The sequence below is a fragment of the Myotis lucifugus genome, unplaced genomic scaffold (genome assembly GCF_000147115.1).
Source record: "Myotis lucifugus unplaced genomic scaffold, Myoluc2.0 scaffold_18, whole genome shotgun sequence".
Classification (NCBI taxonomy): Eukaryota; Metazoa; Chordata; class Mammalia; order Chiroptera; family Vespertilionidae; genus Myotis; species Myotis lucifugus.
The window spans coordinates 8201268-8227512 of NW_005871066.1; the positions used below are offsets into that span (position 1 = coordinate 8201268).

At 45.1% G+C, this 26245-nt stretch overlaps 1 protein-coding gene across 3 annotated transcripts in view; it reads left to right on the plus strand.

Annotated features, from left to right (window-relative positions):
• Positions 1 to 26245, plus strand: part of LAMB1 (laminin subunit beta 1) — a 63245-nt gene that overhangs the window by 16411 nt on the left and 20589 nt on the right. For all 3 annotated transcript variants that reach the window (XM_014452793.2, XM_023751069.1, XM_023751070.1), the window contains 15 exons: positions 2190 to 2392; positions 4320 to 4440; positions 6470 to 6658; positions 6922 to 7101; positions 7238 to 7350; positions 9034 to 9113; positions 17050 to 17185; positions 18474 to 18632; positions 19456 to 19583; positions 19808 to 19931; positions 20550 to 20754; positions 21584 to 21727; positions 21901 to 22132; positions 24790 to 24953; positions 25930 to 26154. In XM_014452793.2, the coding sequence (XP_014308279.1) occupies positions 2190 to 2392; positions 4320 to 4440; positions 6470 to 6658; positions 6922 to 7101; positions 7238 to 7350; positions 9034 to 9113; positions 17050 to 17185; positions 18474 to 18632; positions 19456 to 19583; positions 19808 to 19931; positions 20550 to 20754; positions 21584 to 21727; positions 21901 to 22132; positions 24790 to 24953; positions 25930 to 26154 (2403 nt within the window). The remainder of the gene's footprint in view (positions 1 to 2189; positions 2393 to 4319; positions 4441 to 6469; positions 6659 to 6921; positions 7102 to 7237; positions 7351 to 9033; positions 9114 to 17049; positions 17186 to 18473; positions 18633 to 19455; positions 19584 to 19807; positions 19932 to 20549; positions 20755 to 21583; positions 21728 to 21900; positions 22133 to 24789; positions 24954 to 25929; positions 26155 to 26245) is intronic.

Sequence of the window (26245 nt, forward strand, 5' to 3'; positions counted from 1 at the left end):
TGTGCGATTTCTGAGTGAGCTCTGTGGGGCCTGCCCTCCCTGCTCTCAAAGTCCAGCTGTGAGAAATGTCCGCCTGGGCTCCTATGACCCCTCACCCTCAGCCCCGGGCCCCAGTGCCATGTCCCTAGAAGGACTCACGGTCTACTCCTTTTTAGGTGAAACTTGTGGGACTTGGGGAACATGTTGCCATTATAATTCTGTTGTCTTCTGTTGTTAAATGGCATCAGAAAATATTTCTAGATCGAAGAAGCATCCATTTTAGCTGTTCATGCTTTTGATTTACTTTGTAATCAAGGGAACAATCGCTCTTTGGTTGTTTCTATTGTTGAGACCTTTGAGACTCACTTCACAAGTGATTTTTGCCTCTTGGAACAGCAGTCAATGCGAGACTCAGTTGTTGTAAAATATGGCAGGAGAGTGGAGGGGAGTGTATTTGCTCTTCTGAGGGCTTCCACAAAGATCAGTTCAAGGGTTTCTAAATACTCCAGCTGCTCTTCAAGTTTGTTGTTTGGCCTCGTCAATGGGCGCTTGTGCTCTTTCTACGTAGGAGCATTTGTGCAGGAGGAAATGTTGGCATTCATAAATTCCATTCGGTTTCTCTGTTTAGTTTTTGATTTTACAAAGAGCCCAACTTTAATGCATGGAGTCATGGACTTTCTCTTTCCACCCACGGCTCCTCTATCGTCTCTATTGTAAGCTATGCATATATTATAAGTATTTAAAATTGTACTTAGGCTTTGAAAGTATCTGACACGCTGGGCCAATTCCCTGTTGCCTTGTGTTGTAAATTAGAAGGCTGGGGGCGGGAAATAAGGCTGCATCAGCAGAAATGAAAGTAACGTTTAGGAGCAGTTTCAGGCTACAGAGCTAAGCGGGAGGGCAGATGGAACAATCAATCTTGTGGGGTCCACTGTAGCAAGAGCGACTTAGTAATTAATGAAAACACTGATCAGAAGGTGGAATGGCTCTTGGCTTATAAAGTTACTGTAGAATGCAACTGGCTGCCCAGCTTCTATAATCAGCATAGATCTATAGACCCAGGAAAAAGAAGATAAGAGAGATTGAGAAAAAAACCATTTGCCCCATCATGCTAATACTAAGCTCCTTTATCCTTCTGCCACTGTATTTTATTGGTAATTATATTGATAAGTTTGTATTGTAAAACTAGGACAAAGAAATTTATAGATCATCATGTTGCTTCAAAACTTGGTTGAGATATTCTGTACCTGGAGTGTGGTTATCCTATAGTGTTAAATCTATTTTAGTAACTTGGAATACATCTAAATGGTGGGGAATTTCAGATAGTATTTACCTCTCCAAAAATAAATACAGAAATACAGAGTACGGAAAAAGTAGGTTTACAGTTGTGAGTACGCAAAACACAGAGTTTATACTTGTATTATTATTTATTAACTAGAGGCCCAGTGCACAAATTCATGCCCGGGTGGGGTCCCTCGGCCTGGCTGGTGATCGAGGCTGGCCAGGGGGAGGGACCGTGGGAGGTTGACTGGCATGGGAAGTTGGCTGTGGGAGAGCACTGATCACCAGGGGGCAGCTCCTGCGTTGAACGTCTGCCCCGTGGTGGTCAGTGTGCATCATAGCAACTGGTCGTTCGGTCAACCGGTTGTAAAGGTCACTTAGCCTTTTATATATAGAGATTATTGTATTATTTCCTATATGAACAACTGCAAACCTACTTTTGCCCCACCCTGTATGTTTCTTCCTAACTATCTTACACTAATGTTAATGAGAATTTGGGTGCTTTGATAAACCCTTTCCCACCTGGATGGAATTTTTTGATTTCGAGACTGGCACTGGTTGCTACAGGAACCAGATGGCATTGCAGTAGTTAGATTACTGTGTGCCCATGGATTCTGACAGTCATGCCACCTCAGTCATAAATGTCTCCTCTCTTCCATTCTTCCCGAAACGTCAATCTGCACACAAATCCATCACAGAGTAAACGTTCTCATTAAACTAATGGGAAGGCTGTAGCCTGTCTGTCTTCCAGAGACTGTCCCATCATGTTAAACTTTACTGTCATGATCATCGAGATCAGACAAGGAGGGTAAACTTGACACAAGCCATTTTAGTTTGTCATGCCTTTCGGTAAAGAGAAACGATGTGTAGCTGCAAAAGAAATCTTGCCTGTTTGATCAGACGTTTCATCTGCTTGGTGTCCTTCATAGATCTCTTAAAAATCACCAACTTGAGAATCAAGTTTGTGAAACTGCATACTTTGGGAGATAACCTTTTGGATTCCAGAATGGAAATCCGGGAGAAGTACTACTATGCAGTTTATGATATGGTGGTTCGAGGAAATTGCTTCTGCTACGGCCATGCCAGTGAATGTGCCCCCGTGGACGGAGTCGACGAAGAGGTGGAAGGAATGGTAAGCAAATGCAGCTTTCTGCTTACACAGGTGAATCTGAAGAAAATGGAAGCTGGACTTCCCATGAGCCTTTCACGTTTTCTAGGGGTTTTATTTTTCCAGACTTACAATGAGGCCTTTGCAGCGTAGTTGATTTTCCCTTTGCTGACTTTCTTGGACTTTGAGGACGTGAGGACTGCTCATAGACACTGCATTCATTTTTGGAGATGTTGCTACGGGCTGATACTACAGTAGATACTTGAATCAGCAAATATTAAAACATTCTCTAAATAACAATACGCCTTCCTTTACTTTAGGGGAGGTTAAAAATCACAAGCATTCCAGTCTTCATGCTAGAAGGCAGAAATTGATCCCAGTCCAAAGAAACTGGAAATTTGAACCTAGAAACACAGAATATCATTGAGGAATTAAATGGACTTTGTTTCTTTATATCTTCTAGTTTCATCCTTTTCCCCTGTGTTCTTAAATCATGTACTTTTAAACATTGGGGATTTGGGTGATTTGCAAAATGGATTAAGATAGAGTATTTTACCAGTTTTCTAAGTACAATGATAATTCTTATAGACCCAGATGATGTTAAAGCCAGACAGGATTTATTAAACCAACCATCCTTATTAGAAGAGCCCGGGCATTGAGTTTGCCAGAGGGCCCTACATAAGTATGTGACAGATGGAGATTCAAACCGAGTCTGCCCCGGGGTTCCTTCCTCTGCACCGGGCCTTCCTTCCCGATGAAGGCTGGGCCTTGACGGCTTGCTGTTTGCCTTCGCAAAGCTTATTAGTCCCATCGAAGAAGGTGCAGGGTTGAGTGCACTTGACCGTCTAAAACTTGTCTTCCCTTCACTCTCGTGAGAAGTTGTTGCATAAAGTTGACTTTTTAAATGAACCTAAAGGGAGGAGTTATCCTAATCTTGTTGCGACATCAGAGAACCCTGTCAAGATTATATTTACTTTCGCTGTAGCCTTTTGGGTGTGTAGCTAATGTCTTGCAGTCATGTCACTGTCATGCATCTCGCAATGCATTGGGCTGTTTGCTCAGAAACTGTAGAGTCCTGTGGTATGTACTTTGGAGCTATTTTTCAGCCTATGTGAAACCACCTTGTAATGACATGATATTAGGCTTCTGCTAACTGCATTCCTGTCAGAGTGGGTGCAGGGTGGGCCTGTCTGTCCTGTTCCCGAATTCCATTCTGCAGAGACGAGTGTTAAGGTGAGATGCCCGCATACATGCCGATTGGTAGGCTGGGAGAACTTACGGTTTATGTGCCTCAGGGGCTTAAGTGTGCCTTGCGGTGACACAATGCAAAATAGTGCATCATGGGCCCTCATAAAGCAAAATAATGTGTATGTTTTTTCTCAGTTTTTATATTTCCTTTCTTAAAGGAAAAAAAATGTAAAAGGAAGAATGTAAATGTAAAATAATTGGTTGAAAAAAATTTAAGTGCTGTGCCAGAAGTAAAAAAACAAAACAAGCAAACAAATATCTTTCGTATGGCATAAGTGGCAAAATTTGCAGTAATGTGAGTTGTTCCCAAGTGGTGTGTATAATTTAATTCTCCATTATAACTTTTGTTGATTTCTATCATAATACATTTTTTTTAACTCATAAGTAACTAGTTTTTTGGTTTTTAAAATATTCTTAAGTTACTATTTTCCTTCATCTGGGTTTTTTCCATTGATACTTTAACAAAATATGTATTGAGTTTCCATTATATAGTAGGAACAGTTCCTAGAGATGAGCGCTATAGCCATCAGCAAAATAGATAGAACTCGCCGTGGGAGGAACCAAATAAAAACAAACCCGCACTGTGGTGCACTAGAGCTTAGAAGTGGTATGAAAAGGGGTTTATATTTTCCATTGATCGTGGAAAATTCTAGCCATTGGCATACCTCTTACTCTGCTCTTTCCTGTTTTTACAACTCTCAAGGTTCATGGCCACTGCATGTGCAGGCATAATACCAAGGGCTTGAACTGTGAACTGTGCATGGACTTCTACCATGATTTACCATGGAGACCAGCCGAAGGTCGGAACAGCCATGCCTGTAAAAGTAAGTTTCAGCCAGAGGGACATTTTGAGTCAATTCAGACACCAGTATCCATCTTTTGGTAAAAGAGAAGGTGATAGTACACTATTTTGAAAAAAAAAAAAAAAGAAAAGAAAAGTTACTGCCCTTTTCCCAGCTTTATCCTGATACTCTTAGGAGACCAATATTCACCCAGTTAAATTAATAAATTACTATTTACTGAGCAGCACCTAGGTGTTTAGCAAATTCAGTAGAAGATGAAGATGTTGTCCCTGACATTGTACCTGTTTTGGAGGCAAGATGCCCAGGAGAGAAAAATGAAAGAAAAGTATGGCCTGGTAGATGATTAAGGTTGGGCTATGGAGTAGGATGTTTGGCCTTGTTTCTTTGCCAGCCCAGCTGCAGCCTCTGGTTTCCTTCCATCCATCCATCCCCGTGGGATTCTCTGGGCAGAGGTGTTTGCACACCACCACCCTTCTAACCCCACACGCAGTGGTTCCCATATACTGTCCTCCCCTCCGGAGCGTGTCTGCCTCTGCCCCCACTGAGAAGGGCTGTTCTAGAAGATCGGAAAGTAGTGCGGGCTGGAGTGGTCCGGGTTTTGTTAGTAATACACCCCAGCTGTCCCTAGGTGAATAGTTAAGAGTGTTTAGATCAGTGGTTCTCAACTTTGGCTGCACATTAGAATCACCTGGGAATCTTTTTAAAATCCTGATTTCTGGGCCTCATCCTCTGGAAATTGTTTCTTTGTTATGGGGTGGGGCCACAACATTAGTAACAAAGAAACAGAATTTCCGGAGGATGAGGCCCAGAAATCAGGATTTTAAAAAGATTCCAGGTGATTCTAATGTGCAGCCAAGGTTGAGAACCACTGGTTTAGATAACAAGAAGAAGGGGAGGGGAGAAGGTGGGAGGGAGTTAAGATAAGGAGAACAACATTTAGCACAAGGCCCCAGGGACATCTGGTGACCACCACAGCATCTAGGCTGGGAAATGATTCGAAGGTTTTATTCAACCAGTGTATCAAGGGCAACATTCTACTGGGCACAGAGCAGACATCAGCGGATAAGACGCCTTCTCTGTCTCCAGGACATGTTCTGTGACGGGGAGAGATGAGGCTAGAACAGTGATGGTGAACCTTTTGAGCTCGGCATGTCAGTATTTTGAAAAACCCTAACTTAACTCTGGTGCCGTGTCGCATATAGAAATTTTTTGATATTTGCAACCATAGTAAAACAAAGACTTATATTCTTGATATTTATTTTATATATTTAAATGCCATTTAACAAAGAAAAATCAACCAAAAAAATGAGTTCGCGTGTCACCTCTGACACGTGTCATAGGTTCGCCATCACGGGGCTAGAATGTAAAGCCCCGTGAGGGCCACGCTGAGTTAAGCTTCAGTGTGAGATGATAAGAGGGATCCAGGTGGATTGTTGATCGTGAGAGTGAGAAGATTATGATGAAAGCTGGCTGGGACCAGGATAGGATGACAGCCGAGTAGGCTAGAGAAGGAACAGACTGCCCTGAAGCCGGCTAGATGGCTGCTCAGCAGACCTCAGTTCTCACTAAGGAGCCTGGCCTGGTGTGGGGGTGGGAGTGGGGAGGAAGGGAATCAGGCCTTCAGACCATGTTCCTCCAAGCTGGCGGCCCGCGCAGGCTGTGCCAGGAACACGTTGCCTAGAAAATCCTCTGGGGCGATTGACGGCTTCCCATCCCACCCCGAGCGGGACCCAAAGGGGTCCTCCGTGCAGTGACAGCCTTCCTGCCAAGAAGCCCCCACGGGGACTTTCCCCCCAAAGATTTTCAACGTTTTGTAGCCCATTGTCTTCCAAGGAGGGCAAGTTGTTGAGTTTCTTTCCTAAAGTCCACACTTCGAAGGTTCTAGCTTGACGAGGGATTTCAGGTGACGCATCGGTGGGTATGTCCTTTCCACCACGGTGCCTTCTGGTTCGTTGCTGTTTTGCACAATGAGCTTCCTTCCTGCCACCCCCACCCTCCACTGGTCAACAGACTTCAAAAGGCTTTACTTGACATTGGTCTTGTCACGCAGAGTGTAACTGCAACGAACACTCCAGCTCCTGCCACTTTGACATGGCCGTCTTCTTGGCCACTGGGAACGTGAGTGGAGGCGTGTGTGACGACTGTCAGCACAACACAATGGGGCGCAGCTGTGAGCAGTGCAAACCCTTTTACTATCAGCACCCGGAGAGAGACGTCCGAGACCCTAACTTCTGTGAACGTAAGTGGGGACAGGCCGCGGGGTGGGGCCTGTCGGACTCGGTTTGAGCAGTGTGGGAGTCACCATCCTTCTGTAGGAACTCATCGTATGGGCATGAGACTCAGCCTTATTTTATCTGCTGCATAGGATGCCGGGAGTGGAATTTACTTGGTAGTAAAGTAAAGCCTTCTTTAGTCTACTTTTGTGACATTTGAAGGACTAGGGGAATACATGTACTTATACAAACACACGTTGTGTAACCTGGTGCTTTTCGTTCTTGCTAGAATGTACCTGTGACCCAGCTGGCTCTCAGAATGAGGGAATCTGTGACAGTTACACAGATTTTTCTGCTGGGCTCATTGCTGGTCAGTGTCGGTGTAAATCATACGTGGAAGGAGAGCATTGTGATATTTGCAAAGAAGGCTTCTATGGCTTAAGTGCCGAAGATCCATTTGGTTGCAAATGTAAGTACATTCGTTTAGAAGTTTGGGAGTTCTCACGTGTGCATAAGTCCCAGACTCCTTTGCAATTTTAAATCCAGACTCCTGCTTCGGACTCGCTTGGTTTATGTTTCTTTACTTCGTTTTATCTTCAATAAAGCTTGCGCTTGCAATCCTCTGGGAACAATCCCTGGCGCGAATCCTTGTGACTCTGAGAGTGGTTACTGCTACTGTAAGCGTCTGGTGACAGGACAGCATTGTGACCAGTGTGTGGTAGGTAAAGCCTCATTGCATTGGGTGGGTAGTTTGTGAATAAGACATGTTTTAATAGAGAACGCTTTTCCCTATTGTAGATTCTGTCATCACCCTTGTATGTAAATGTTACATGAGTAGATACTTCACAAAAGAGGAATTACTAAGGAATAAATTTTTTTTAATCCTCACCTGAGGAACATCAATGTGAGAGAGACACATCAACTACGAAGGAATAATTTTGACAAGCTGTTCACCGTCACTCTCGGAATTGTAAAAGAAAACCTCAGTGAAATGCCATTTTTACAGACAAAATTAATACAAGTTTTAAAAAATGGGAATGCTGACTAATGCAGACAAAATGAAGGGCTGGTACTCTCATATGCTGCTGATAGAAATGCAAATTGGCTATAATTTTTGAAAATTTGGAGCTAAGTATCAGTAGCCTGTAGAAATGCACATATTCTTTGACCCAGTAATCACACTTCTGGGTATTGATCCTAAAGAAAGAATCAGAAAATTGGATAAAGAGGGATTCACCAGAGGACTCATAGTATTTTTAAGATTATTTTTCAATTACAGTTGACATACAATATTATATTCATTTCAGGTGTACAACATAGTGATTAGATATGTATCTAATGAAGTGATCACCCAATAAATCATTGCATCTTTCCTTAATCACAGCAAAAAACTTAGAAGCAACAGTGGGGGGAAATAGTTAAGTAAATTTGGGGGCTTCCAAACAGTGTGATATTTGGTTGCCGCTGAAAATAACAGCAACATGAGGAAATGCTTATGGTGGTATAAAAATAAAACAAAACAAAAACCTCATGATATGAGTGGTATCTTGATTATATAGAAAACAATTCATCAAGGAAAACAAAATCTGGCGGGAAATATACCCAAAAGTTCATCATCCTGAATTCCAGGTGGAATAATTATGAGAGTAATTTTTAAAAATTATCCTATATCTCTTACAACATTTTTGTGATTGCTTTTATAATTTGGGAGAGGAAATACTACTGAACCCAAACGATATGATCACTACATATGCATATTGCATATATCCTAGCATATTCTTAAAGTAAATTTCTGGAAGTCTGATTTAAATGGTGAGCCCGGTTTTTATCTGCTCATTAGGAAACATGCATATGTTGAGGCATAAGAGTGCTTTACCCCCTATGGATTCTGTCCCATTTCTTTCCATCTCCAGTGGTTCCGGGACTCTGGGATCACCTCACTTTTCAGTTGTGAAAATAGTCCTTGCTTTTTAGGCTATGTTTCCACATAAACAAATCCTTGAAAAACTTTCTTTATGGAGTTTATGACAGACCGAACTTAAGAAAAATCTAAAGGCCTGCCAAACATTCGCCAAAACTCTTACTGCCAGAGTAATTCTATTGAAGAAAATTGGCATCTTCGCTACCTTCTCATGGTGATTGGCTATTTGCAGGGCAAAGAAACTACTCTGATCTGGGGTTATCGTGCGATTATGTGTAACCCTCTCTGACCCCTGTGACCTGCAGCCTGGGTGTCCTTATTTCAGAATACGTGTACTCCTTTCTTTTGTAGACTTTCTTCTTTCCCGGTGCAAATGAACGCTTGGCGGAACAGCCAAAACACGCCATAACTTGTTTCTTGCTGAGTCTATTGTGTAATTACAGGAACCCACCTTTAGATGTCTAATCTTTTGTTCTGCAGCCAGAGCATTGGGGCTTGAGCAACGATTTGGATGGATGTCGACCTTGTGACTGTGACTTTGGGGGAGCCTTGAACAGTAGGTGAGTGGGGCTTCACTTACACGCTCGTACTCAGTCACCCAGGGGAGCCCTCCTGATCCCTAGGAGGAGTGACATCCATTCTCTGAAGGAGATATTCAAGAGTGTGTTCACCTTTGGTTTGAATGCCTGATCATTACTTTTCCCTGTGGTCTCAATGCTTTCAAAGACGTATTCGTTCCAAGAGTTAGCTTTGAAACCTTATAGTATGTTTATGTTTCTTGGTTTGAATAGTGTTGATGTTCCTTATTTTTGTGTTTTCTCTTTACAGTATTTTTTAAATTATGGAAACAGTGTATTCCCATCTGTACTAATAAAAGGGTAATGTGCTAATTAGACTGGATAGAGTGGATGTCTTCCAGACGTCCTTCCGGACAAAGCCACAGTGGCAGAGGCAGAGGTGGTTAGGGGCGATCAGGCTGGCAGGGGAGCAAGTTAGGGGCGATCAGACAGGCAGGCAGGCGAGCGGTTAGGAGCCAGCGGTCCCGGATTGGAATGTCTGACTGCAGGTTTAGGCCTGATCCCGCGAGGATATCTGCAGGATCAGGCCTAAACCAGCAGTCGGACATCCCCCAAGGGGTCCCAAATTGGAGAGGGTGCAGGCTGGGCTGAGGGACGCCCCCCGCATGAATTTCATGCACCGGGCCTCTAGTAGTTCTAAAGTATTCAAACAATTCTGACAGCTATCCTGCCCTTCCTCTCTGCAAGTTCCATTACCTAGTAGTGCCACTGTTAACAGTTGCTTGTATTTCTGTAGACATCGATAATAGTGCTCAGAATATGTGTTAAAAATTACAATTTCTTTCTTCTCGTTTCTTTTAAAATAACATGTTAGGTTTTATTTTTTAAAAGAGACAAGTACAAAGAAAAAAAGCCCATGATTTCCCACTTCATGTTACTGACATTTTTTTGAAAATCAAAATAATAGATGTTATGTACACAATTGCACAACTTGCTTTTTTATCTAGAGATCTTTTTTCATATCAGCATGTGTTCATCTACCCCCATCATGTGAAAGTGCGATGATTTATTGACTTCCAGTCTTTTTGCTTTTTAAATATGTTTCAGTGAATATCCTTGTAGATATATTTTGATGAATGTAGATATAGCTATAGATTAGGTTCCTAATGATGGAACTTCGAAAATGTGGATGTACATTTTTTATTTTAATAGAATGTCAAGTTGTTCTGCAGACAGATTGTGCTGATTTATTTTTCTACAAACCAGTTACAAAAGTACCCTTTTCTCTATTCCCACCAGCAGTTGGCATCATCATTTTATTTTTCACCAATCCATAAGATGAAAAATGAACTCCCATTTTGATTTGTGTAAAGAATCATTTCATTTTATTTTATTTTATTCAGCTTCCAAGCCTATTCATGAAAATGACATGTAATACCTTTTAGTTACTTAAATACATTGGTATTCCTTGAATAGAGGAGACATGAAGCTCTACCAGAAATTAATCATAATATACATTTGGCAAGATGTTGCATTTCTGGACGTTTAATTAACCACCTTGGAGTCGAAGAGAGTTTTGGTCTCCGTTGGTTACAGGATCAGATTCAGAACATCTGGTAAAGAGAGGGTGAGTGGCTGCTGAGAGAACAGGCAGATGTTTCCTTGGCCCTGAACTTTCCCAGAGAGAACATGCTGAATTCATTGAGCAAGCTTTATGTACTCATAAATTGACTCTTTTACAAGATTATTTCTCAACACCATGGAAGTCTGCTGGGAGGGAATGAGATTCCAGGCAGCAAGAGCGTGTTCTGTTTGGCCTCTGTATTTGGGTCTGTCCTATTCCAGAACGCGTACCAAACTCAGCACAGTGTGTATGTAGCCCTCTGGAACTCCAGTACTGAATGTCTATTCTTCGAAAACCTCCAGAGGGGAGGAAGCGAGGATAATTCCATAAAAGCTGGAAAGAAAGACCAACTACTTGCCTGCTTATGGAACCACTTCTCTGGCTTTCCTTTGTGACTCCCAGAACACGCACTGATTCCTTTAGTGACTTATTCCTCAATTCCAAACTGTCATCACACCTCGAACTCTCCTCGAGTAGGTGAAAACGGCATCCATAATTTTCCAAATTATGTCATAAACTCAGGAATGTCCTATGTTCCTTTACCCTAAATGGTTTCTATTACTTCCACTCCCTTCCTCTTTTTCTCTATTGTACACACGTTTCCTGTCTCTGAATCCACCCATACACAACCCCTGAGCTGCCCCTCCTGTCTCCTGCAAAAAAATGTATACTAGTAAAAACCAGAATGTGCTAATCAAGAGAGTTTGTGAAGCAGATGTTTTAGTGAAAATTTTAAGGCAGGTGATTTGATCTCTCTAACATGATTGATGAGACACTCTATCTTTTGGCATGAGTGATGGGAAAAGAACCTTTCGCGTTGCCTCTAGTCCTGTGCCTCTGCAGTGTTTTGTCGAGATCCTTTTCCAAGTTGGCCCCCAGGGGACTTTCTCTAGGACCCCCGTGGGAGTGGTTGAGGCCCAGTCTTCTGAAGCACCGGTTCCACTTGGAGAATGCTTGGGGCATCGCAGATTCTCAGGAAATACTTGCGAAATGAATGGTTTGTTGCAACCACTCATCAGTATCTTCTCTCTGATAATATTCCTTTACCTCACCTTGGACACATAGTAGGTATTGATTAAATGTCGATTGACTTAAAGAATTTGAGAAACAAAATATTTTTAAAATATAAAAACTACATGTGTGCCCCTGAGAAGAAGGCAGTGTCTAAATGTGATCCCAAACATGCCTTAGTTACTTTGGCCAGGGACCGAACTAAGTGTAAAAATCATGTGAAGTGGAAAAACTTAAAATGTTTTGTATAATGAGCCAAATGGATTCTTGGAGAACAATAAAAGCTTAGTAATCCGGGTCTATTATGTTGACAGCTCATCTGGACTTTTGAATATTTTTAAGCAGTAAGACCTAATTAATGTGAATAATATAACCTAAGCCAGGTTAACGAAGTTTTGTCTACCAGATAACCTGCTTTAATGGATAAATAAGAATGGTTGCTAGGTAAATACTACTTATCAATGCTTTAAAAAAACTTTTAAAAATGTAAACACCTTTGTATCATTCCTCAAGATCATTTCATCAATTAATTTATGACTGATATCTGGCTTGAAGACTTCTAACTCCTAGACCGAAGTCCCGTGCCCTCACTTGATCTTTCAACAACACATTACTTCTGCATCTCTTTTCGCAGTTATTTTAGTTGGCTATGTATTATAGCTGTTGGTATTCGAAAGGTCTCTTTAGAAAGGAATTGCGTCTTACTTGTTCTTGAATCTCCCTTTGTACCCAGCACAGTGGACCTTGCAGGTGCTCAATAAATGAGGAAATGAACTTTTATACTTTGAAACAAGAGCAGAAATTAATATATGTTTTCATCAATGTATTGAGTGGGCATCTAGCCCTTTGTTAATTTTAGGTAGTTGGACATAAAAGGATTGCAGAGCACAGCTCCTTCCCCTTACGAAAGTATCCTGCTTTATATAAAATGAGTAGTGCTGACTGCTAATCAATGTAGAACCAACTCTTATTTGTAATCAGAATGATGGAGGATAAATCAGTGTTGAACCGTGGTGGTTCTTATGAATGATCTTTTTATCCTTTCACTTTTCTCCCAGTTTCTTAGTAATAGAAAAAAGTTAAAACTGTACAGTATTTGCTCTGCTCCACACTATTTAAATGAAATAGAATGTTCCTTCCAATTAAACAAGTTGCTAATTTCTGTATTTATGAGAAATTTGTGTTGACTAAAGTGAAGATGTCGGTAGGGCTGTGTTCCTATCTTAAGGCTCTAAAGGAAAATGTGTTTCCTGCTGACCAGAGTTGTTGGCAGAATTCAGTTGCTTCGGGTTGAGGGATGAGGTTTCCGTTTTCCTTCTGGCTCCCAGCTCCCAGGGGCTGCCCACATCCCTTGACTCATGGCCTTCTCCTTTCGTCCTCAAAGCCAACAACTGTGAGTCAAATGATTGTCATGTCACAACGTTTACCCACTTTTCTGCTTGCTTCTTCCACTTTTAAGAACTCATGTGATTAGATTGGGCCCATCCCAACGTCCTTAACCTTAATCACATCAGCAAAGTCCCTTGAGCTCTGTGAGGTAACATACCCACAGATTCTGGGGATCAGGCCATGGACATCTTTTGGGGTCATTAATCTCCTACCGTAAGTCCTGACTTATTTTGTCTTATCTTACATCCTTATTCTACCTTACTGATCCAAATGAATTAAATCTGTATCTAGTTACAGGGAAATTCGTGGGGTTAACATGCAAACTTTTAAATGTACCATTTCTATCCAATATGATTTTTCCTTGAACACAGGGAAGGATAATTACACGTAATAAATCTTTTGTCTCACTATGGAGGAGATAGCATTTGAGCTTAGCTTTTTAAAAAATTTTTTTATTAAGTTATTACATATGTGTCCTTATCCCCCACATTTCCCCCCATCTCCCCCCACCCATTCTGAGCTTGGCTTTTTAAAAAATGAGTGAGATTTGAGAGGTGTAACAAGTGGGCAGGAAAGCCTTCTAGCTGCGAGGAAGAAGACTGCTGAAGGCATGGAGAGGGAGTGAGCGTGGCAAGGTCCAGATCTGGTCTGATCTTGACCATCTCTGCTCACATTCCTCCATTAGCCTCTTTGCTCCTGTCGTTCCTGTCCTCTGTCTGTGAAGATCCTCTGCGACCTTCAGAGCCACCTCTTTCATGATGCTGCCCTTAATCAGATGAGCAGTGCCTGCCTCTAAGCCCACGGTACTTAGCTTGTAGCACTATATAGGCACTTACAGCGTTTTTATTTGCTGTATTGGTCAATTGCTTTATTTTTTTAGTCTCCCAAATTAAAGGGTAATTTCTTTAAGGACAAGGACCATCCCCCCTCCCTCCCCATTTTCCTTTCTCATTATTTAGCCAGAAATAATGGACTTTACCAAGGAAGTAAGGTTTGATTCAGAAGAACGTTGACAATGGACCAAAATGTGAGCGTATTAACACCAGCAAGCATAGCCTCCAGGACCAATATTTGCTCAGTAAATATTTGTGGAAGAGTATGAGGAGTGTGGCTGATCTGAAATTAAAGGGCGGGCGCCAGAGAAAGAAGCGTGGGTTATAGAGGCTGCTGGAAACCAGACAGGGGCCTCGTGATGTGATATAAGATGAGCAGAAACAATCGTGGATTTTTGTGAACTGCTGAAAGCAATGCTGTGGGAAGATTGGTTTGGCAGTGTAGACAGGATGGACTGGGCAGGGGCAGAGAAGAGCTTAAGAGGTCCGTGCGGAAGGTTGCTAGAGCAGCAGGTATAGAAAGATGACATACTGGGCTAGGAGGGTAGCAGTGACAATGAGCAGAAACTAAGTGGAGAAACATCTTGAAATAAAACTTGGATATTGGGGATAAAGAAAAGGGAAGGTTATGTCTCACCTAAAACATCAGAAGAATTTTAAATCTGCTGACAGAAATAGCAGAGCTGAATGTAAGAAATCAGTGGGAGAGGCGACGAGCAGGTGGGGACAAGATGAATTAGAGATGACCGCTGGGCAAACCATGGAAATGTCCCACTCGTGGCTGGACGTGTACAACCAGAGCACGGCTGCATGAGTGCTGAGAGCTGTAGGTGTGAGGGCCATCTGCTCAGGGGCAGGTAAAGCCACCAGAGTGGGTTCGCTAAAGGAGTGAGTGTGGAATGGGAGTCGTGCCTCGCAGTGGCAACAGTTCAGGTCTGTGGACACAAAGAGGAGTGAGGGCCAGGGCTGCTGTTAAGGGAATTCCTTTCACCTGGTCTGGTTCTCCTGCGCTGTTTCTTCTTTAGAACTGGGCTGCAGGTAAGAGGCCACACCAGGGGTCTGCCCACTGGCCTTGTCCTCAGCTTTATTTGCTTATTTTCTAGTGATGGCATTTGAAGACTCAAGTTCTTTTCTTCGGGGGTCCGTGTTTTGGACATATGTTCCCTTGGTAATCATTTGGGCAGGAACTAAAGATTTTCTTTTGTCCATAGGATGTAGCGTTTGGTGCCTGGGTTTTTGGCAATGGCTTTTGTTGGTGGACTGGGCCAAAAGAGGGCTAGGTCCTAATTGGAACAAGCTTTTCTCCTCTGGGAATCGGCTACCGGACGTTAAGGGTTCATATTCCTGCAGGGTAAAAACGACTCACATGGTATACAGAAGAAGACTTCGTTTGGACTTAGAGACTTGGTTTAAAATGAACTTTGGGATGAGAAGAAAAATAATGAAGTCTGGGAATGGGTTTAAAGTAATAGTTTCAAACCACATGACTTTAATGAAATAAAAATGAATGTGTATAATTTGGTTTTACCATGTACACAAAGTCATGATACTAAGGAAAAAGACAGACGTAGGCTGAGAACAAAATGAATAAATTATAGTTCATCCCGAGGCCTTTATTAACCTAAAAGAGTAATGGACTAATTTTAAAAAATTGTATTATTACAGTAAATCTCCTATTCTTTTTCCGTTTGTTTGTTTTTAAAATTCAGAATTCCTATCCTTCATACATTTGTCTGTTGAGCCAGTGTTTGAGTGTACTCAGCCCTGGGCCAGGCCCTACGGGGTGACTGGGGTGAATAAGGCACAGCCCAGGCCCTCAAGGAGTTTGCCGTCCAGGAGGGGGTTAAATAGGTCTGCCAATAATTATACCACAGAGAGAAGGCCATAAATGCCTTAACGATGCAGCTAAGGAATAATTGAAGCCTCAGGAAGCACCAGTGGAGAATGTAGGAGGAGGGAACCAAACAAAACTTCATGAAAGCTGAGCTGGGCTTTGAAAAAATAAGTAGGATTTGAAGACACAGGGCCCAACTTTAATGAACACCTTTGTTGTAGATGTTGTAGATACATCCTTCCTTCTGCAAGGAGGTGGTGGCATGAAAGCGAAGTTGTTGCATTTGATGGAGTGGGATGAGGGTCAGGGAATGCCACGTAGGAGTCCTTGGTGAATCTGGAAAGAGTAGGTGGACCTTTGCCGGGTGAGTCAGGGAGAAGGGCATCCCAGGCTGTAAGAACAGCATAAGCAACGGCAGGAGGTCCCGAGTCACTCGGCACATTTGAGAAGTTGTAAGCAGCTCAGTGTGGGGGAGCGGAGGGGAGAGATGAGGCTGGAAAGGTAGAGATGGCAGATTGTGGAAGTCCTGTTGCTCCTCCCAAGGCCACTGTAGCCAGGAAGTGGCAACACTTCATGCATCTTAGAGGTGCACTTGGGCAGCTCTGGGGCAGGGGCTTAGGTTGGGAAGTTGGAAGATTGGCAGCAAAGATACCAGTTAGAAGACCATATTTGCTTTTCCTGTGAGTGAGAGAAGGAAGAAAGACATGGCATGTAGCCCATGGAAAGGGAAAGAGACGCATCAGATGCAGGAGGCGAATTCGCAGAAGCTGGTTCCTGACTGATACGAAGAAGGAATCCAGAGAATAGTTTCCAGGTCTCTGAGTTGGTTGACTCAGTGGTGGTGTTTCCCCGAGTAGAGAGCGTGGGAGGCATTGAGTGCTGTCCGTGTGAGGGCTGCTAGTTGCTGGGACAGCTAAGTCAGAACTGTCCTCCTAGGAGTTGGGTCTAAGGCCCAGGAAAGGGGTTGCAGCTGAAAATTAGGCAAGCAATCTAAGCAGCAAGAGAAGAATAAAAAAACATTTGTTATATCTTATAGAAAACCCTAAGATGATGTGGACAGAGCATAGTGAAGACAGGGCAGGGGAGGTAAACGTGAAAGACCAGGTCATGCAGAGTTTGGGATTAATCCCAGAACATGGTTTTTCCAAGTTCTTATTTTCCAAAGGAAATAAGAAATTCCCACCCGAATCTTGCACCCCGTTTAGTGTTTAATGGCAGATGTACAACCACACCCAGCGGGTTCCTTTGTAAGAGGCGAGCACGCTGACCCGCTCTGCTCCTTCCCAGCTGCTCCGCGGAGTCGGGCCAGTGCATGTGTCGACCCCACATGATCGGACGTCAGTGCAACGAAGTGGAGCCAGGCTACTACTTCACCACCTTGGACCACTACATCTATGAAGCAGAAGAAGCCAACTTTGGGCCCGTAAGTAGCGGGGTGCTTGGCAGGGTGGTACAGCGGTGTTTGGAAGCAGTGACGGCATGTACACATTTTGTAAACAAACCAGAAGTATTTTTCCGGTGAGCCCACAGTAAGGATCAGGCCCTTATAAACTTGGGAACAGTCCTATTTAAAGCCAAATAAATATGTGGCTCGCAGACACCCCGAGACATTCACTAATAAGGCCTTTGGTGTCTGCGGGTAATTTTGTGTGCTTTTTCTTCTTCCCATCTTCTTTCCACTTACGCTGCACAGTTGCTGTTGATCTGCTATATAAGTACTCCGAGACGACATGGTTTCCATTTTCTGTTGCTGCGGAATAAGCCGTTAGCATGTCGTGGCTTAGCCGTGGGTCTGGCACTTGGGCATGGGTGGCTGAAGCCGCTGGTGTCTGGCTGGGCGGTTTTCTCTGCATGACCTCTCCATGCAGCTGTCTCGCGCCTCCTCACAGCACGATGGAGGCAGGATAGTGAGACTTTTTACATGGCGCCTGGCTTCCAAGGAGGAGGAAACAGAACTATCAGGTCTCTTAATAAAGCTGGGCCCCGAAGACTGAGTATCATTTTCTTGCCTTTTGTTTTTTGATCACCTCATAAGTCTAGACCAGATCTGAGGATGAGATAATGTAGGTTCTACCTCTTCCTGAGTAAACCTCACACACACACACACACACACACACACGGAATGCAGGACTTCTTTGGAGATGACTAATCACAGGCATCATGTCACCCTGTGAACAAATCCAAATGTGTGTTGAGTTAAGCGGCTCAACTTGGTCAGCTCTCAGCCTCCGTGACAGTCACAGTGAACTCATCTGTAGTGAGCATTCCTGATTCTCTCGTTTCTTCACTTGTCCTTGGTGCTTGAAACAAATGTCAGCGAGAAAGACAAATAGAAATAAATCCACTAAATATTGGACTGACGTTGTAGAAAATTTGGGAAATGCCTTGTGACTCCTAGACTGGCTCACAGCACCATGTAGGATGTTCTCTTTCCTTCCGTTATGCTCATCCCACTGGTTATATCACAGAAGGTCTGTCTGAGGCCTTTGAGTCCCGCCTCCAATGTCCCAAGACTACCTCAACCACAAAACTAAAAAACCAACTTGCTGTTTATATATTAAAAACATTTTACAGGCTACTGGGAAAATGTGACTACAAAAAAATAGGCATAATAATACAGTTTTGCACCTTTGGGTGACTTCAGATTACTTTGTTATATTCCATTGAACTGCACTGCAAGTAAAGCATAAAGACTGTCTGCTTGTCCCCAGGAGGTCACCATCGTGGAGCGGCAGTATGTGCAGGACCGGATTCCCTCCTGGACCGGAGCGGGCTTCGTCCAAGTGCCTGAAGGGGCTTATTTGGAGTTTGTCATTGACAACATACCATACTCCATGGAGTATGAAATCCTAATTCGCTACGAGCCACAGGTAAACCCCCCATGAATTATTGGGGATGGGGAGGGTATTGGTAGAGAAGTCATTCCTCTAATGGACACTGTTTTTGTGAAATTCCGAGGTTACGCTGGAATAGAGGAGAACTTCTCTCTGACTTTCTAGCCTCCAGGGAAGTGAAAATGTACAGTTTTCTTGAATTCAATTTCAGGGGCATTTAGCAATCTCTTGGCAGGCGCCTAACCCTGCTGAGAACTGAGGTGGCGGCAAGAATGTACCAGGTCCTGTCCTTGCCCTCAGGGCCTGCACTTCCCAGGCACAGACACACGCCCCTAACCGTAAGATCAGAATGAGAGCCTCTCACTTGGAGGCTGGGCCAGGGCTGCCTAGAAACAGATGTAGGCCTTGCCTTCAACGTAGATGACATTTTGACACGAGGAAGTCAGGAGTAGCGTGAGCAGCGGAGAGGAGAGTGTTTTGAGAATCATCCCACATAGCTGGGTGTAAGGGAAATGGTCAGGCATGCTGCTAGGAAAGATGCTAGCACCAGTGAATGAACTTGGGCTCTCTATGAAGAGGAAGCTATTGAAGGTTTTGAGCAGGGGATTGCCATGATCTGACCTGTGTTTTAACATGGGTGGGAAGGGACGCTGGGAGATGCAGGGAGAGCAGTTGGGGAGCTGTTTCAGGTCCAGGTGAGAAGGGATTAGGGCTGGAACTGGGGTGATAGCAGAGGAAATGGTAAAGAGGGAAGAGAAACGCAAGCAAGAGTTCTCCAGTGAAACTTGGCAGAGGTCTTTTAAACAGGAGCAGTGGGCCAGTGACGATGGTCCTTTTGATTGGTTGTTTCTTCTTCTAGCTCCCCGACCAATGGGAAAAGGCTGTCATCACGGTGCAGCGACCCGGGAAGATTCCAACCAGCAGCCGATGTGGTAACACAGTTCCTGACGACGACAACCAGGTGGTGTCCTTGTCGCCTGGGTCGAGGTCAGTGTGACAGCGGTTTGCAGCTCAATAGAACCGATATGCAAATTAAACATTTTCTCTATTTTTCGGTATCTTGCCTTGTGCGTTGTACAGTTACCATGTCAGGGCCAAAGGCCAACACTGACTGTTGACTTGCTTGCTTCGGAAAGAGCTGCGTCGCGCTCTGATTGACCGACTGGATACTTAAAGGTTGACATTCTTTGTTCTCTTTTGATCTGGGGCAGGTACGTCGTCCTCCCGCGCCCCGTGTGCTTTGAGAAGGGCGTGAACTACACAGTCAGGTTGGAGCTGCCCCAGTACACCACCTCCGATAGCGGTGTGGAGAGTCCCTACACGTTTATCGATTCAGTAAGTGCAGGGCTGTTTCCGACACGCGCAGGGAAGGCTGGGCGGGAAGTGTTCATCTTCTTCCCCGGAGGGTTTGTGGAGGGGTCGTGCTGAGAGGCTAGGCAGAGTCATCTTTTTACCTCCAAGGATGCTTTGCTTATTTATTTTAGTAACACCCCTCCGCTGGCCCTAGTTGAGTGGCTCAGTTGTTTGAGCATCGTCCTGTGCACTCAAAGGTTGCTGGTTCGATTCCCCGTCAGGGCTTATACCTGACTTGTGGGTTTGATCCCAATCGGAGCACATGTGGAAGGCAACAGATCGGTGTTTCTCTCTCCCTCTCTTCCTTCCTCTCTCTAAGCATGTCCTCAAGTGAGGATTTAAAACAAAACAAACAAACAAAACTCCACCCTCTGATTCTTTCTAAAATATGAAATGTCTTAAAAATGACACTTCAAAAAACCATCAATCTAAACTCTTTCTGGCAAGAAGATTTTAAGAATGGGAAGGCTTATGAAAAGAATCGAACTTTTTCTTTTCAAGAGTCAAAGAAGCATTTGGGGTTTTTGTGTGTGTACTTGCTTTCATTGTGGACACGGGGCACCAGTGTAAGAACACTTTGCTAATCTCGTTTCTTCACAGCTTGTCCTCATGCCGTTCTGTCAGTCACTGGACATCTTCACCGTGGGCGGTTCGGGGGATGGGGCTGTCACCAACGGCGCCTGGGAAATCTTTCAGAGATACCGATGTCTGGAGAACAGCAGAAGCGTTGTGAAAACGCCCATGACTGACGTTTGCAGGAACATCATCTTTAGCATTTCTGCGCTGATACACCAGACAGGCTTGGGTAGGTGTTAGCAAAGCTACTTCTGCCCCTTTTTCTTGAGAGCCAAGAGTACACCTGGCATCGTGAGGTACGTGGGAAAGCACGCCGTATAGATAGCTGTTAGGCAGTCAGCACAGGAAAAATCGTGTCTCAACATCTGTTTGCCTTTAGCCCTAGCCGGTTTGGCTCCCTGGCCTGGTTGGGGCACGTGCGGGAGGCAACCAATCGATGTGTCTCTCTCACATCGTGTTTCTCTCTCTGTGTCTGTCCCCCTCCCTCCCACTGTCCCTAAAAATCAATGGAAAAATATCCTTGGTTGAGGATGAACAACAACAAAAAATAGTTTGTCTTTTTTTTTTTAAGAATATTTCAGTGATAAAGCCCCATTGCAAATGCAGTCAATATTCAAGACACACACAGGGGCGGCAGGAGGCAGCAGCGTGTCCACGGGCAGGGTGGGCCGCTGGGACGGGGTCAGAGGAGCCATGCAGAACTGAAATGTGGTTTTCTCTTTGAAAGGTCGGACCATCTCCCAGAGGTCCCTGGGCCTTTGTCTTAAGGTCCTGTGATATTTAAGCCTTGAAGGAGAGAAAACCTTAACGGCCTCTTCCTAGAAAAACTGCTTGTATCTGCCAACTCTGTGTGTCCTGTGGCTTCCCTCCTGCTCATCACAGGGATGAGATTGGTTTCCGTGGGAATTCTGAATCAGCCCAGGGAGTCAGGGAAGAAGGACCTGAGAGATTCCCCAGGGAAGGGACAGGCCGGGTGGGAGCCGGGGGTGACAAGCTGCCCCCCTTCGTGAGAGGAGCCGCCGCTGTGTCCCAGGTGGTGACCTCTTTTTCCCCTGCAGCTTGTGAGTGCGACCCGCAGGGCTCGTTAAGCTCCGTCTGCGACCCCAACGGAGGCCAGTGCCAGTGCCGGCCGAACGTGGTTGGGAGAACCTGCGACAGATGTGCTCCCGGGACCTTCGGCTTTGGCCCCAGTGGCTGCAAACGTAGGTTAACCTGACCGTAAGGTACTCGTTCGGATGACCTGGCAAACCCTGGTGTGGTTCCCCCGCCTCGGAGGCACTGCTTCCCTCTGGGAGTCGGTCCCGGGCGCCGTGGGCCTCCTGTGTTCGCACGGGATGAGTTTCTCAGGTGGCTCCCCGCTTGCGTGTCTCTCCAGCGTGCGACTGCCACCTGCAGGGGTCTGTCAGTGCTTTCTGCGACCCCGTCACCGGCCAGTGCCACTGCTTCCAGGGGGTGTACGCGCGGCAGTGTGACCGGTGCCTGCCCGGGTACTGGGGCTTCCCGAGCTGCCAGCCCTGCCACTGCAACGGCCACGCCGACGACTGCGACTCGGTGACGGGGGAGTGCCTGAGCTGCCAGGACTACACCGCGGGTCATCACTGCGAGAGGTACGTGGACGCGCCTCTGGAAAGTAGAGAACAGAGATCGTGTTTGGCTGAGTCAATATCTTCCAACCACAGAAGGACTCTCACCGGCTCCAGATGGCTCGGTCGTTTCTGACCGCGTCAGGATTTTCTAGGAACTCAGTCATTCGCCGAGTGCCTAGCTGGTTTACACCTTCTGTGTGCAGGCAGGCATTGTTCCGGGGCTGGGATGTGCCCGGCGGGCATCTGCCCTCTTGGAGGGGGCGTCCTGGAGGCCGCCGTAGGTCTGTGCGTAAATCACCTCTGTCCCAGCAGATTCTGGCGGAGGATGAGAATTGTGAAATGTTGATGCCTAACTTCAGGCAAACGGGAAACCCAATCCAAATGGGATGAGTCATTTTAAATAGCTTTGTGTTGTGTGTGTTTTTTAAAACATTTTATGTAGCTGTAGTTTCCAGGAGACCGGCCCACATAAATGTGCAAAAGTAGATCTGCTCTGCAGTCAGCAGATGTGAACGGGAGAGTTGTTGTGGATGCAAAGCACTGCACTGGGTGGAATAAGCATGGGACATAGAACGTGCTTCTAATAACATGACAGCCCTGCTCGCTCCATAAGAAATAGTCCCTGTGAGAGAATGACATGCTGACTTAACTATTCATCACTAATTAAGAAAGGCAGACGTGCTATTAGAACCTGCCTTTTTTTTTTAGTACTGGTCTTCACCCTCCATGTCAATAAATTTTCTCTTTTAATATCCGCCCACTCTATATGGGATTTTTGTTTTTAAAATTTCAGCAAGTCGCCTCAGTCAGTACAAAAGTCGCTCATCACATGAAAGAGAAATTGTTAGTAAAAATGAATATGTGATTAACTTATGGCATGAAGGGGTGCATGGAAGCCAATGTGTGGCTCTTGGCTCTGTGCTAGAGGGTATTCAAGAATTTGGAGGTTCCAGTGATTACTTCTTTGAGTAAAAATTACTCCTTCCAACCACAAAACTGTGTTGTAAAAGGCTATAAGGAAAGAATTATACAAGATTGGAAGAAAGAAATTAGTATATTGGTGTCCTCTCTTGTTTTCTGCATTAAGTTTCCTATTTTTTCAATGGGAGATAGAAAATGAATTAGGGAAAAGGAGACAGATGAGAAAATCAGATTACGAGGGGAGCACAGTCAGCAAAGGTGGTGTCCACATGCCGATTCGCAATCAGCACACTGTGTAACGTCTTTGCAAGAACATCCTGGGAGAATGGCTTGGTTTATATTTCCGACTGTTCTTGGATTTACTTTAAAGCATTTTGATTTATTGCTGGACAAGGAGAGAGGATGTGGGAGGAGGAAAGATTTAGCCCTAGTTTGGATGACAAAACTTTATTAAGTAATTTACTTCTTGCTTGAGCCGATTTCTCATCATTCTTTTCCTTTTCCAAGATAATTAGTATCAAGCCCATGGATTTAAAAAGAAGCTCCAGGCTCAGATTGTCCCCGACGTGGGAAGTGGAGGGGGAGCCAGGAAATGGACACTCAGTTTCTGTCATGATGTATTTGGGTTTATTTCACCTAGAAAACTTTCTCAAAACCCAGTGCTTCACCACCACCAGTTCCCCCAGCACATGGTTAATTTCCTTTGAACAACTTTTCCCTTCTATTTCTTCATCTTCCCCCACTCCCGTTTAAAAAATAGTACCTCTGCCTCAAAAAAGAAAAAAATATACATGAAAAACCAACTGAATCGGAAATCCTTAGACCTGAGTTCCAGGCCCTGTCCTGCCTCTGACCTGCTTTGTTACCTTGGAGGAGTGATCTCACTTTTCCAAGTATCCAACTTTCTCTTCGTGAATAACTAGGTTGGATTGGATGATCTTCAAATTCCTTTACGCTCTTAGGTTATAGGAAGTAAGCAAGTAACCTAAACACCATTCATATTGAGAAGCAGCATGACCTAGTCCAAGAATTCCTTGCTGAAAGTCAGGAGGCTGGATGCAAATCCTGGCTCGTTACTAACGAGTTGTGTAAGCCTCGCAAATCAGTTAACTGCCAAGCGTTCCTTATCTGCGAGGAGAGGAGGTGGGACGTAGGAGTTGATGAATAGCATTCCTCACCCCTGACCAACTTTGAAACCACCTGAGAGAGAGACGCAAGAGTCGTGCAGCTAGAACGCTTCCTTGTCAGCTCTGTTTCTGGTAAAGGCTGGGTTGCAGAACATCCACCGTGGGCTGGCTAGCATGTCACCCTCTCAGGCAGAGGCAGAGGCAGACAACCACAGGTCCCCCCACCCCTTCCCCAGACTCGGTGCAAGGAGGGAGCCGACCAGAAGCAGGCGGGCAGCTGACGGGACAGTGGGGTGCACATGGGAGATACACCTCTTTCCCTGGGAAGAAGGTAGGGAGGGTCCAGGTGAGGCCAGGGGTGGCACCCTAATGCAATGGCCCTGCAAGTGTGAAACCAGACCAGCAGTGTCGGCATTACCTGGGGCCACCTGAGTCAGAAACGGGAGAAGCCCAGCAGTCTGAGTTATAACAAGCCCTTTTGGGGGATTCTGATTAGAACTAATGTTTGAGAACCACTGTTCCATTGGGAAGTGTGTTCCCAAACAGAGAATGCAGTTTCTAAGACGTTTTCTCGTAGCAGGTTTCTTACAAGTCTGGTTCAGGGCCCTCTCTGTTTTGTGACTGATGTAGGTGCTTGGCGGGTTACTATGGCGACCCCATCATTGGGTCAGGAGATCACTGCCGCCCTTGTCCCTGCCCAGACGGTCCCGACAGCGGACGCCAGTTTGCCAGTAGCTGCTATCAAGATCCTGTCACTTTACAGCTCGCGTGTGTCTGTAACCCTGGGTACATTGGTAAGTAACGTAGAAACTCCTGAAGGGAGAGAGGTGTCTTCTATGAGTCAGTTGTTAATGAAGGAAATAGATGAAGAATGAGCCCATCCTTCATTACCAGGGAAGGGAATCTGAAAAGATACTCTTTTCTTGTTTGGCACGTGAGATAGAGTCGTTCTTGAGTCTCGATGATAATAATGTTACAGTACCGAGCAGGAGAGCAAGCTCATTTGAATCCATAAACAAATCCCTGTGAACACTTTTAATTTACATTTGACCTCTCCCTTCCCTTGGCCAGCTCCTAGCACAAGACTCTCAAAGGAGTGATGTGGCCAATGGACGGACAGAAGGAAGAAAAGAATATCATGTAGGGGGTGCCCAGGGCACCGAGTCAGCCAACGCTAGATACGTTCTTCTGGTTGGTTATACTTACGTTATCTGTCAACACTCAAGGAGTGTAGCGAGTTGTGAAAAGAAACTCCCTTTTATTTCACACTTGATCCCATGCTTTCAAATACTAGTTACACTTATCCACAGCTCAGTAAACATTTACCTGTGGTTTCGGGATTTCTTAGGGAAGTTGGTCATCATGAAGGACCCCATTTTTCAGGTTGCTCAGGCAGGAGCAGTGATTTTTCAGGCAATACAATCCTTGGATTAGGATTTAACACCAAGCTAAGCATTACCCATTAGATCATTAATTTAGCTCCTAATCTGCTCGATTCCTGGGTCGTGAGAAGCTAAATGCCCCTGTGCCGGAACTCCTGCAGGTGTCCATGCCCCCTGTGGCCTCTGAGCCAGGCCGCAGCAGTGTTACTTACAGAAGCCTGGCTCTCCCCCTACCCCCCCCCCCTGCCAGGATGTGGGAGGGAACCCCGAGCTGGGTGACTGGTGTGGCGAGGAGCACAGCCGGGCTGACTCTCGGCAGGAATGTGGATGGACCGGGCCTTGGTGTCCGCAGGCTAAAGGTCTTGCGCTTGGTTTCATTGAACAATAGGCTCCAGATGCGAGGACTGTGCCCCGGGCTTCTTTGGCAATCCCTCTGATGTCGGAGGGGCGTGTCGGCCTTGCCACTGTCACCACAACATTGACACGACCGACCCAGACGCCTGTGACAAGGAGACTGGGAGGTGCCTCAGGTGCCTGTACCACACGGAAGGGGAGCACTGCCAGCGCTGCCGCTTCGGCTACTACGGGGACGCCCTCCAGCAGGACTGTCGGAGTAAGATGGGCACTCGTTGTGCCGCTTATTGGGAGGGTTTCCACTTTCTTCTTCATGGGGGATCCCCTTCTTCTGGTATTTCTTTGCTTTG